Raw genomic sequence first — 13420 nt, 5'->3', positions numbered from 1 at the left:
CTAATCAGCCAAAATTTTAAAATTCTCTTATATCTCTCTTCTTTTCCTTCTAAATCATAATTCCAAAAGAAATATCTTAGTCATTTTATATTAAAAAATGTTGATGTAATATTATATACGTCAGCACTACATCAATACTGCATTGATATCACATTAAGGTCGAGTCAGAAAAATGATTAAAAATCATCAAATACAAACGTAACAAACTAAAATTAAAATTTGACAGATGAGATTAGCAAGTCTCACCCTTGTCATTAGGCCCAGCAATAGTTGCACTTCTATACTCAGTGATTTTTAATTACCAATATATCAAGTTCATCAACACTCTTATAATTTTTTTTAGGTAAATATACATGTGGTATTAATGCAGCATAATGCATTAAATACTTCTAACAACGAAGAGTACTCGTGTATATTGGCAATAAAAAATCTTGCTTGAGACAATCATGTAATATTAATACTGAAAGTAAAACATAATATATATTTATTACAATTATCAATCTTTGTGAGACGGTCTCACGAATTTTTATTTGTGAGACGGATCAACCCACAGATATTCAAAATAAAAAGTACTACTCTTAGCATAAAAAGTAATGCTCTTTTATGGATGACTCAAATAAGAGATTCGTTTCACAAAATACGACACGTGAGACCATCTCACACAAGTTTTTGTCATCCTCTCTTTGTTCTACGAAGTCTAACTTTTAAAATTTTCAATTAGAAATTTTTATTTATATGCACATAATAGGAGGTGGCTATAAGAAGAATACTCGGTGTAATTTACACAAAATAGTTATTAATAAATCACATATATTTATTTTTATCTAAAAACAAAAGTTATTTTTGTCAAGTTGGGCTCAAGTGTATCATCTTTCAACCAAAATTATAATTACCTATAATTTGAACTTGCAGTTGCCGAAAATTTATTTGAACTCGACTCCAACACTTAAACCACCTCTGAAGCATACTTCAATGCAAGCGTGGAAGCTGTCTAATAGTATTGAATTTTAGGAGTGTAAGTTGTTGGATTTTTTTATGTAGTCTCTAGGAAAATTCTGACTATAAAAATTTATTTTCGATCAAATGAAATATACCGGAAGCGATTATATAATTTCATAAATTATAAAAGAGTATGTGTGTCTATATATATATATATATATGTATGTATGAATATAAATTAATGATGATTTTAAACAAAATTATTTAATAGAAAACTAACCTTTTATAGTTTTCTTCCTTTTCTTTTTCGTGAATCTGAGATGCGTAGAAACCACAACCTTCCAATATGATTCTTTCTATCGACGGCAGTGTCTGGACATTCAAAAACGCAATTACTAAAAATTAAATTTTTTATTTTTATTCTCTAATATATTTTCGACTCATGAAAAAGTAGAGAAAAAGTTGTTCATTTCAAAAGACCATCTAGGTTCTTATTTATAATTATTCAAACCAATAGTCCAAATCATAATCTAATTGGGATTCCAAAAAATCGGCCACTATATCTAGGATAAGGCCAAAAGATTTGATTTGGTTAGAATTGTATTATCTTAAATCTTTTGAAACTCCTTTTAAAAATTATAAGAATTTTTAGGATCTTATCAAAATAAATTAGAATATCATTCTAACTTATTTTTAGATATTAAATAATATCTAAATTTTATTCATAATAAATTAAAGATATTATCAACAACTTTTGAATATTACCATACTAATCCAAATCTACAATTATCATAATTATAATTTAATATAATTAATATCTCATAATCAATTATATTTATCACCAAGCATTTGAATTTGGTTTGAATTGTATTATCTTAAGTCTTTCAAAACTCTTTTTAAAAGTTATAAGATTTCTAAGATCTTGTCAAAATAAATTAGAATATCATTCTATCTAATTTATTGGAATATCACATTATATATAATTGCCCCCGTCTAGATGTCCTAACATCGATGATCCGGATAAGACAGTGATCACATTCATAATGTTCATGGGCTACATTAGTGATGCTTTAATTAAATATCCCTACTTTAATTAATTCATCACAGACTTAATTTAAGTTTATTATTCATAATTTAATTCTCTTATATATATAACTCTTATATATACTAAAATTATGGTTATATCCAATAAACTAGAGATTTTGCTAAGATATTCATGACAATAACATTTTCATGCAAACATATTCAATAATAAATGTCATTTTCATTAAAAAAATATAACTTATTACGATGCTTCAAGGGTACGATTCCCACCATAAGTGTTCCTAAGTCGTCCGCCATGATATTCAATGTCAATGTAGTGTACGCAAACAGCATCTAAAAATGGACCACTGGTTTATTTTCAAACGGTAGGTATACATGTATTCAAGATTCAAGGGCCAGCTTAGCTCATTAAATATCTCTCTTTTATGATATAATTACCGTGTGATGTACATAGGTAAACCAGAAAAATATCTTTTTACAATATTATCAGATAGATCATACTGCGTCACAGTGAATATTGTATAAGTTTGTCACCTACATTTATAAACTTTTTGTACCCTTTAATCATACGCCACATTTCTTTTTCTCCTTCGGCCGCCATGGCTCCGCTGCTGAGCACTAACTACGTATCAGTTGTTGTATATTAATGCCATTTCATTATCTATGTTAGTTGAGTTTACCTATTTTTTTTTTTTTTTAAAAAATTAATAGTTTTGGTTTTCTTTTTTTCAGTTTCATGTTAAAATTTTAAAATAGAACCACCCAACAAATCACGTTTTATTCTCGTCTATTGGATGGTTTCGTAGATTGATCTGAATTTATTTGATTTTGAGGTAAAATTCGACAACTATAAAATTATGTTGAATATTTTAGTTGTGATTATTTGAGTTGCGATAATATTGATTTAGGATGTATATGAATTTTCGAGTTTATATTTTTATCTAAAAACTCTATTGCTGTGAATTTTGAGAAAAAAGAATCAATTAATTGAAATATTTGAGAATTATTGATATTGTAATTATTATTGTGCGTGTATTGCGATTTTTTTAATTAGAATAACAAAATTTTTGAATAGTTATGAGATATTTTTAAAAAATATTTGTTAGAAATTTTTGAGATAATTGAATTTTTCTAATTAAGTAACTTAGATAATAAAGAAAAAAACTATAAAGTTATTTTTAAAACCAAAAGAACATACAACGACAAGTAATGAACATACATCAATTACAGTTTAGGGTGATTAAGATATTGATTTCAACCAAAATAACTGATCGAACTGAATAAATTTTAAAATACCGATTCGGTTTATTCTGATGTTCAGTTTTAGTTTTTTATAATATCGTTTAGTTCGGTTCGGTTCAATTTTTAATATAAAATTTCTATTAACCAAACAAACCAAACTTTTATATATATATATTTTTTAATATTATTAAATTTTCTAATAAAGTTTATATTGATATAAATATTACTAATTTCTAATAAAATTTTATTGGATAATTCTATTATAAATAAAAATACATTTTTAAACAAAATTAAAATTTATTTAATTCAATTTTGATATTACATTTTTTAAAAAAATAAAACTTGATTTTTTAAAAAAAAATCATAAAGTTCAGTTGATTCGGTTACCGACCGGAATAACTTATTTTTTCGATTTGTCAACATTTTTTTAGTTAATTCGATTTTAGAAAATTAGTTTGGTTTTAACCGAATACTCACATCCTATCATCGTCTAACAAGGAGGCGAAGCCAGCCCCATGTACTTTTAAATCTTGGCTCTGCCCATATATATACTAGTGCATTGATGCAAGCATTGCGTGTTTGTACAATATTTTTTATAATTCATTTGGTTTATATTTAAATGAAGATCAAAATATAATTATAAAAAAGTGAAATACTACATTACAATTTAATTTGATATATGAGTTAAAAATAAATAGAAAAAGAAATAAAAAAAGACTCAAGTAGAAATTGAACAGGAAACTTAAAACTCTATCAACTATACATGTTATTTGTATTAAAATTTTAACACTTTATTAATATATATAATTATTAAAATAACTCATAATATTAAAAATTAGTCATTTTAATTATATCAAATGTAATAATATAATATAAAATATATATTTGAATATTACATAGATTTTCGTGTATTGATTGTGCGGTGGAGACGCACAATCATATATATTATATATGCCATCTTTTCTATATTAATTTTGCCGGGAGGATTGTTGAAAAATACCCCATGAAAACTTAAAATTTGTGCTCATTCCCCAATTAATAAAATCATATGCTGCACTCCCTATATCCAATTTTATTTTGTTTTGAGTCCCTAAATCAATTATTAATTAAATTTCTCTTTAATTTTTTTTTCAGCTAATATTTAAGTAATATATGTAGACCATACTTCTATTATTAGGATTTGTTTGGACCAGACTTCTCCATTATTCCTTTTCTATTTTCTCTCCTCTGTTCGTGTGATAAAACCTTCATTCCCCCAACCCACGAAATCGACCCTCGTTTGATAAAATCCAGCCGCTTTCTTCATTGATCGTAGAAACCCATCGGCCGAAAGGGTCTTCTGACAACGACGGAGAACCATTAGTAAGGCGCACGAGGTAACAAACAGAATCAAGTGAGAAAGTCCGTGAGTTTCTCCGATTTTTCATTTTCGAAATTTTTTTATGTTTTTGTGGTTTTTTGTGGTTCTTACAACGTTTGTTGTCGATTTTTTGTAGTTTATTCATTGGAGAAGTTATTTTCATTGATATTCGAGAACTGTAAGTTTTTTCATTTTTTTAAAATTATTTGCTTGTTCTGTCGATTTGTAAGAATGAGAAGAATTTTCTTTGTTTGGACTGCTATGAAGGAATTTGCCCTCGTTGCCTCATTCATCATCCTTCTCGCCGACTGTTGCAGGTATGTCTCTAAATTAGTGATTCATATTTTAAAAAAAAAATATGTTATTTACGTATTGTAATGCCATAAATTAATCTATGGTTTGATTTTTGTTGGGGGAGTTTTCTCCCTTTCTTTATTAATTGATTATTTTTCTAGTTTAGTGGCTTTATTTGGTGTGAATTTCAAATATAGAGGTACGTGTATCATTATGTTATAAGGCTGGGGATGTTGATATGAAACTTATAAATGAATGCTTCAAGAAATAAGATGATTTTTTGTATTATTTTGGATGGCCTAGTTGGTTCCCTCTTGTCACAATAACCAAAAGGGATGCAAAAAATCTATGGTCATGTACAGAATTAGTGATTCGTATTTGCTGTAATTTGACTGTTTGAAATAATATGTGGTCATGTATACAATTATGAGTTCAATTCCAAAATTAACTTTGATTGTATTTTCAAAATAAGTTATTTCGGTCGGTTGTACAACCATTATTTTTGTCGATCATGTACCACCATCTCATTGTTTTTCATCTTTTTGATTGGATGGCAGTGTTTCTGTTTGCCTTGTTTTTTTATTTTACTAAATTTTATGGTACAAAATATGTGGATTAATTTTAGAAGTTTATGTTGTTTTTAATTCTGTATATTGATATTGTTAATTTTTGTCTTTTATGTAGAAATGGTTAAAAAGAAAGTTGATGAAAATGATGCTCATATGCAGAGCAGAAAAGATGCAATGTCACGATGTTCTTCTACTTATTTTAGAAAAGTAATAAACAAACTTGAACCAAAACTGAATGAGAGGCAACAAGCAAGGATCATTGGTACTCCTTTTGGTAAATGGTTGAAGATGCCTAAACTGTCTATCTACAGTACCCGAGTTGATGTCGTTTTAAGGAGTTTCAACATTGATTCACTCTCTTTTATCTTTGGAAAGGGCATCGTCATCCCTTTCACATCATTCGAATTTTCTATCGTCATTGGTCTACCTCATGGAGGCCAACCTGTAAACCAAGAGCTCGGAACAAAGTCGGATTTTTTGTCACGTTATTTTGCAGGGAAGCTTATCAAAGCCACGAGGAAGTCGATTTCTGAAAATCCGTTGTTAATAGCCGAATCAGAAGATGACTCACATTTGGATGATTTTGTTAGAATGTTTATCTTGTTTGCATTTAATTGCATAGTATTTCCGCTGAGTACCTATTTGCCTCCCCGGTTTGTATTTTCTTACATTGATGATTTGACCAATTTCTTTGGATATTCATGGGGAGATGCTGCCCATAGATTTCTATGCGATAAAATTTTTGGACATATTGTGAATTCGGAATGAGCATCTGGAAGGAAAACATACTTGGATGGTTGTGTTGTCGGGATGATGGTGAGTTTGTATTATTTTTTGTAACAACTTTTATATAAATATTTTGTATCATAATTTTTATTTTATCATTATTTATGTAGGCTTGGGTGTACGAAAAAGTTCCTTCGTTAGGAGTAGTATCCGGATCCCCGCGTACATATCCCCGTTTGTTAAAGTGGTGTGAAAGCAAGATTCCGTTAAAAGTTGAAGAAGCGGAGGCTTTGCTCGAAAGAATCACTTGTACGAAGGTATTTTGTTTTCAGATAATTTTTGAGTATTTCAAAGTTGATAATTTTTCTTTTTTAATATCTGAAAGGTGTTTGACATCATTCCATTTGGTGAGGAATTGGAACTATTTGATCAGAAGGAGGAAAATATAAAGGTATACAAATATATGCACCAAATGTATTTTAGGATGTATTAAGAATCAGTGTTGATTTATTTAGGTGTTGAATTTTCAGGTGTCGTCTAAAATGAAGGATGCAGAAACAATATACAAAATTAAGAGATTGGAAAAACTTGTTGAAGACCAATTCAACGAGATTCAAATGCTTAAACAAATGTGTTGTCAATCTGATGGAATGGTGACAAAGAATGTTGTTGGTGGTCGGGTAGATTGTGAGGTGAATGTTGGAAAAAAAGACGATAAGAATGTTTCGTTTGAAGATTTTGACATCGATTTAGGTGGATACAATGGATTCCATAATGTTGATGTCGTTCAAAATGTGATTAAAGGCGACGGTGTTGGTTTAACTGAGGTGGATGTGGAAGTAAATAAGGTTCACATAGATGAGTCTTCGAGAGAGATAATAGATGAAAGTAATGATGTTAATTGTGTATCTGGCTCACAAAATGACACAGTTAGTAATGTTATATCTTCAATTGTGAAGAATGTACTTACAAGAACTAATCGTGTGAAAAAGAGAAAGCCAGACATGTTTGTCACTCCTCCAAGTTCCATCCCAAGACGCAAAACAAAGGCCATTGTAGAATGCAAAGAGTACACTGTACTTCATGATGAGGTATCATGTACATTAATTGTTATGATTTTTCTTATGGTTTGTTTAGAATTATTTCATTTATTTTAAATTTTGTTTCAATATTGTTGTTCCATAGGGGGACACAAACATAGAAGACGAGAAGGTATCAGCTGATAAAGACGAGCTAAAACTTAAAAATTTCAGGGGTAGAGAAGATTTTTGTGGTTGTGAAGAAGTATCCGAGAAGGAGCGCAATGTAATAATGAATTATCTTACGGGGGAAAGATTAAGGTACAATTCACAGTATTTTTTATATTTATTTATTATTTTTTTATGATATTTAACCATAATCTTGTTTTTTTAGTGCAGCGTGTGGGAGGGAGAAAGATTCAAAATATTTGGCATTGATTTCTGTGATTTGCTTTTTGGTAACGCATTGAAAGGCAATATCATCGATTGCTATATGAAAATTGTGAGTGTGTATAATGCAAGAAATGGTTTTGAAATATTCTGCATGGATACGACAGTCCAGGTTCGTATTTTCTTACATAAAAATAGAGTGAATAATTTGTTTGCATATATTCAATGTAAATGTAATGATTTGTTATTTTATATGCTTAGGATGAGATATTAGGTGCGTTACAGAGATTGAACAGAAAACGGAAGTTGAATGATGACGGCTATTGTGATTTTTTTTTTTTTTATCAAATTTGACAAATGATTCGAGGGGAAAATTAGAACAACTAGATAGAAAGTTGAAGGATCGTTGTAGATATTTGTTGTTCCCAATTAACATTAAATATCACTGGTTCTTACTTGTATACGTAACTGAGAAGAGAGAGTTTGAATTTATAAACTCGATATACACATCCATGTCACTTGGAACAGCAAGATCTTATGTAAGTTGATATTTAAATGGTTATTTAATTATGAGCATGTTGTTCATATTAACTGATTGTTTGTTGTTATTGTTAGGCTACTTTCTTAGTTTGGTATATGAGGATAATGTTCAATTACAGAATGGATAAAAAGGTGAACCACGTTTTCTGCCGACAACAAGGTGCTGATTTGAATTGTGGTATTTACACATGTTTGTGGGCGGAGTGTTATGCTCGTGATGACGATGATGCTTTGAACTATGAAAAGGTATGTACAATCAACAGTTTCAGAGCACGTATTTCTGCAACCATTCTATCTGACGATAATGGATTGTTCGGTAAAGATATATGAGCATGTATCGCTGCGTTGGTATTTTGAGTAGATAATATTATATTATGATTTTGTATCTATAGCTTGTTGGTGTTTTGAATAGATAATATTATCCTGTTATTTTGTAACTTTACATTGAAGAAGGAATGTTTAATTAAATATTGAAGTTGTAGTTACATTGAAGCTATTTTGCCAAGTTCCAACAGTGGCTTGTTGTTTAAAACCACGATTCTCGTTTCTGCACAGCATTATAAATGCAGACTGCCATTTCTGGTACAAAAATGGTAAATTTCAGCATATTTTGTATGAATTTCAGCCTTCATTGTATTAATTTGAGTACATATATGGTTAATTCGAGCATACATCCTGAATGACAGTAGGATAGGATAAATGCAAAATGCCATGATAAATTGATGGCCGTGAATTGGGAATCTATTTCCTTACAATGAATCTCGTCCACCCAACAATCGTTTTTGCATCACCATTTCTGGTACAAAAATGGTAAATTTCAGCCTATTTGGTATGAATTTCAACATACATGGTATTAATTTGAGTACATATATGGTGATTTCGAGCATACTTCCCGAATGATAGTATGATGAGATAAATGCAAACTGCCATGACAAATTGATGGTTGTGAGTTGAGAATTTATTTCTTTACAAAATGATTCGATTCCACCCAACAATCGTATTTTACGCCATTTTTTTGGTACAAAAACAATATATTTCAGCATATTTTATATGAATTTCAGCATACATTGTATCAATTCGAGTACATAATTCGAGAATTCGAGCATACTTTTTTGAGTGGACACTACTACTACGAGATAAATGCAAACTCATATGTCAAATTGATTGGTGAGAGTTCGGAATTTATTTCTTTACAATTACAATGATTCGAGTCCACCCATCAATCATCTTTTACGCCACTATTTTTGGTACAAAAACAATATATTTCTGCATATTTTATATTAGATTCAGCATACATTGTATCAATTCGAGCATATAATTCAAGAATTCGAGCACACTTTTTTGAGAGGACACTACTACGAGATAAATGCAAACTCATATGGCAAATTTATGGGTGATAGTCGGGAATTTATTTCTTTACAACGATTCGAGTCCACCCGACAATAGTATTTTAGGCCACTATTTTTGGTACAAAAATATCATATTTCAGCATATTTTATATGAATATCAGCATACATTGTATCAATTCGAGTATATAATTCGAGAATTCGAGCATACGTTTTTGAATGGACACTACTACGAGATAAATGAAAACTCCTATGGCAAATTGATGGGTGAGAGTTGAGAATTTATTTCTTTACAATTACAATGATTCGAGTCCACCCATCAATCATCTTTTACGCCACTATTTTTGGTACAAAAACAATATATTTCAGCATATTTTATATGAATGTCAGCATACGTTGTATCAATTCGAGTATATAATTCGAGAATTCGAGCATATTTTTTGAATGGACACTACTACGAGATAAATGAAAACTCCTATCGCAAATTGATGGGTGAGAGTTGGGAATTTATTTCTTTACAATTACAATGATTCGAGTCCACCCAAAAATCGTCTTTTACGCCACTATTTTTGGTACAAAAAAAAATATATTTCAGCATATTTTATATGAATGTCAGCATACGTTGTATCAATTCGAGTATATAATTCGAGAATTCGAGCATACTTTTTTGAGTGGACACTACTACTACGAGATAAATGCAAACTCATATGTCAAATTGATTGGTGAGAGTTCGGAATTTATTTCTTTACAATTACAATGATTCGAGTTCACCCGACAATCGTCTTTTACGCCACTATTTTTGGTACAAAAACAATATATTTCAGCATATTTTATACGAATTTCAGCATACATTGTATCAATTCGAGTACATAATTTGATAATTCGAGCACACTTTTTTGAGTGGACACTACTACGAGATAAATGCAAACTCATATGGAAAATTGATAAGTGAGAGTTGGGAATTTATTTATTTACAATGATTCGAGTCCACCCGACAATCGTCTTTTAGGCCATTATTTTTGGTACAAAAACAATATATTTCAGCATATTTTATATTAATTTCAGCATACATTGTAACAATTCGAGTACATAAATCGAGAATTCGAGCATACTTTTTTGAGTTGATACTACTACGAGATAAATGCAAACTCATATGGCAAATTGATGGGTGAGAGTGGGGAATTTATTTCTTTACAACGATTCGAGTTCACCCGACAATCGTCTTTTACGCCACTATTTTTGGTACAAAAACAATATATTTAAGAATATTTTATATGAATTTCAGCATACATTGTATCAATTCGAGTACATAATTCGAGAATTCGAGCATACTTTTTTGAGTGGACACTACTACGAGATAAATGCAAACTCCTATGGCAATTTGATGGGTGAGAGTTTGGAATTTATTTCTTTACAACGATTCGAGTCCACCCGACAATCGTCTTTTACGCCACTATTTTTGGTACAAAACAATATATTTCAGCATATTTTATATTAATTTCAGCATACATTTTATCAATTCTAGTACATAAATCTAGAAATCGAGCATACTTTTTTGAGTGGACACTACTACGAGATAAATGCAAACTCATATGGCAAATTGATGGGTGAGAGTTGGGAATTTATTTCTTTACAACGATTCGAGTTCACCCGACAATCGTATTTTACGCCACTATTTTTGGTACAAAAACAATATATTTCAGCATATTTTATATTAATTTCAGCATACATTTTATCAATTCTAGTACATAAATCTAGAAATCGAGCATACTTTTTTGAGTGGACACTACTACGAGATAAATGCAAACTCCTATGGCCAATTGATGGGTGAGAGTTGTGAATTTATTTCTTTACAACGATTCGAGTCCACCCGACAATCGTCTTTTACGACACTATTTTTGGTATAAAAACAATATATTTCAGTTTATTTTATATTACTTTCAGCATACATTGTATCAATTCTAGTACATAATGCGAGAATTCGAGCATACTTTTTGAGTTGACACTACTACGAGATAAATGCAAACTCCTATGGCAAATTGATGGGTGAGAGTTGTGAATTTATTTCTTTACAATTACAATGATTCGAGTCCACCCAACAATCGTCTTTTACGCCACTATTTTTGGTATAAAAACAATATATTTCAGTTTATTTTATATTACTTTCAGCATACATTGTATCAATTCTAGTACATAGTGCGAGAATTCGAGCATACTTTTTGAGTTGACACTACTACGAGATAAATGCAACCTCCTATGGCAAATTGATGGGTGAGAGTTGTGAATTTATTTCTTTACAACGATTCGAGTCCACCCGACAATCGTCTTTTACGCCACTATTTTTTGTACAAAACAATATATTTCAGCATATTTTATATGAATGTCAGCATACGTTATATCAATTCGAGTATATAATTCGAGAATTCGAGCATACTTTTTTGAGTGGACACTACTACGAGATAAATGCAAACTCATATGTCAAATTGATGGGTGAGAGTTCGGAATTTATTTTTTTACAATTACAATGATTCGAGTTCACCCGACAATCGTCTTTTACGCCACTATTTTTGGTACAAAAACAATATATTTCAGCATATTTTATGTGAATGTCAGCATACGTTGTATCAATTCGAGTATATAATTCGAGCATACTTTTTTGAGTGGACACTACTACGAGATAAATGCAAACTCATATGTCAAATTGATGGGTGAGAGTTCGGAATTTATTTCTTTACAATTAAAATGATTCGAGTTCACCCGACAATCGTCTTTTACGCCACTATTTTTGGTACAAAACAATATATTTCAGCATATTTTATATGAATTTCAGCATACATTGTATCAATTCGAGTATAGAAATCGAGAATTCGAACATACTTTTCTGAGTGGACACTACTACGAGATAAATGCAAACCCCTATGAGTAATTACAACATATTTAGTATGAATATTAGCATACATTGTATTAATTGGAGTACATATATCCATAGTTTGAGCATAATTCTTGAGTAGAAAAAATGAAAATAAAAATGCAAATTTGTCTTCTATTACATGGGTCAGCGTTGGGAATCTATTTCATTACAATGAACCAAGTTTGCACAACAATTGACATTTACATAAGGATTTCTGGTACACAAATGTTTAATTACAACATATTTAGTATGAATATCAGCATACATTGTATTAATTTGAGTACATATATCCATAGTTTGGGCATAATTCCTGAGTAGAAAAAAATTAAATAAAAATGCAAACTTTTCTTCTATTACATGGTTCAGCGTTGGGAATCTATTTCATTACAATGAACAAAGTCTGTACAACAAATTACATTTACACAATTGATAAATCTGTAGTATATTTCCTGCATAAAAGATGTTAAATCCAGCATACAACCACAAAATGCAAACTCATATAACAACCACATATCTCAGCAAAACAATCTTGAGTGGAATGGTAGAACACCTAAAAATAGTTCCAGCAACACAAAATAGAGTTAAACAAACATTAGCAATAGATCTCAGAAACAAAAATAGATCTCAACATTAGCAATATGATAAAATAACATTAATATCAATTTCATGATTCCCCACTAATAATTCCACTGAATCAAGTATACCTTTTTTTGTAGATGTCCATAAAAAATTCTTCGTTCTACCATCTTCATTTTTCTGTTAATTTGAGATAAATACATTAGTAGTTTTCATAATATTGTAAGACACAAAACATAACTCAAAAAAAAAAAAATTATAAAATAACATGAATATCAATTTCATGATTCCCCACTAATAATTCTACTGAATCAAGTATACCTTTTTTGTAGATGTTCCATTAAAAATTCTTCGTTCTACCATCTTCATTTTTCTGTTAATTTGAGATAAATACATTAGTAGTTTTCATAATATTGTAAGACACAAAACATAACTCAGCAAAAAATATATTATAAAATAACATG

The 13420-nt window shown here is 29.8% G+C and overlaps 1 protein-coding gene across 1 annotated transcript; it reads left to right on the top strand.

Moving 5' to 3' along the window:
- The first annotated feature begins 4788 nt into the window (after positions 1–4788).
- LOC140990105 (uncharacterized) lies at positions 4789–8453 on the top strand. The gene is made up of 7 exons (XM_073459684.1): positions 4789–4902; positions 5564–6264; positions 6345–6491; positions 6560–6625; positions 6705–7265; positions 7360–7514; positions 8243–8453. Exons 2-7 carry the CDS (start codon positions 6259–6261, stop codon positions 8451–8453), a joined length of 1146 nt encoding a protein of 381 aa, XP_073315785.1. The 5' UTR covers positions 4789–4902; positions 5564–6258.
- The last annotated feature ends 4967 nt before the right edge of the window (positions 8454–13420 follow it).

The sequence above is a fragment of the Primulina huaijiensis genome, chromosome 12, assembly GCF_012295235.1.
Source record: "Primulina huaijiensis isolate GDHJ02 chromosome 12, ASM1229523v2, whole genome shotgun sequence".
NCBI classification, from domain to species: Eukaryota; Viridiplantae; Streptophyta; class Magnoliopsida; order Lamiales; family Gesneriaceae; genus Primulina; species Primulina huaijiensis.
Note: the sequence above shows the minus strand (reverse complement) of the source record. Positions and strands in the feature narration are given on the sequence as shown.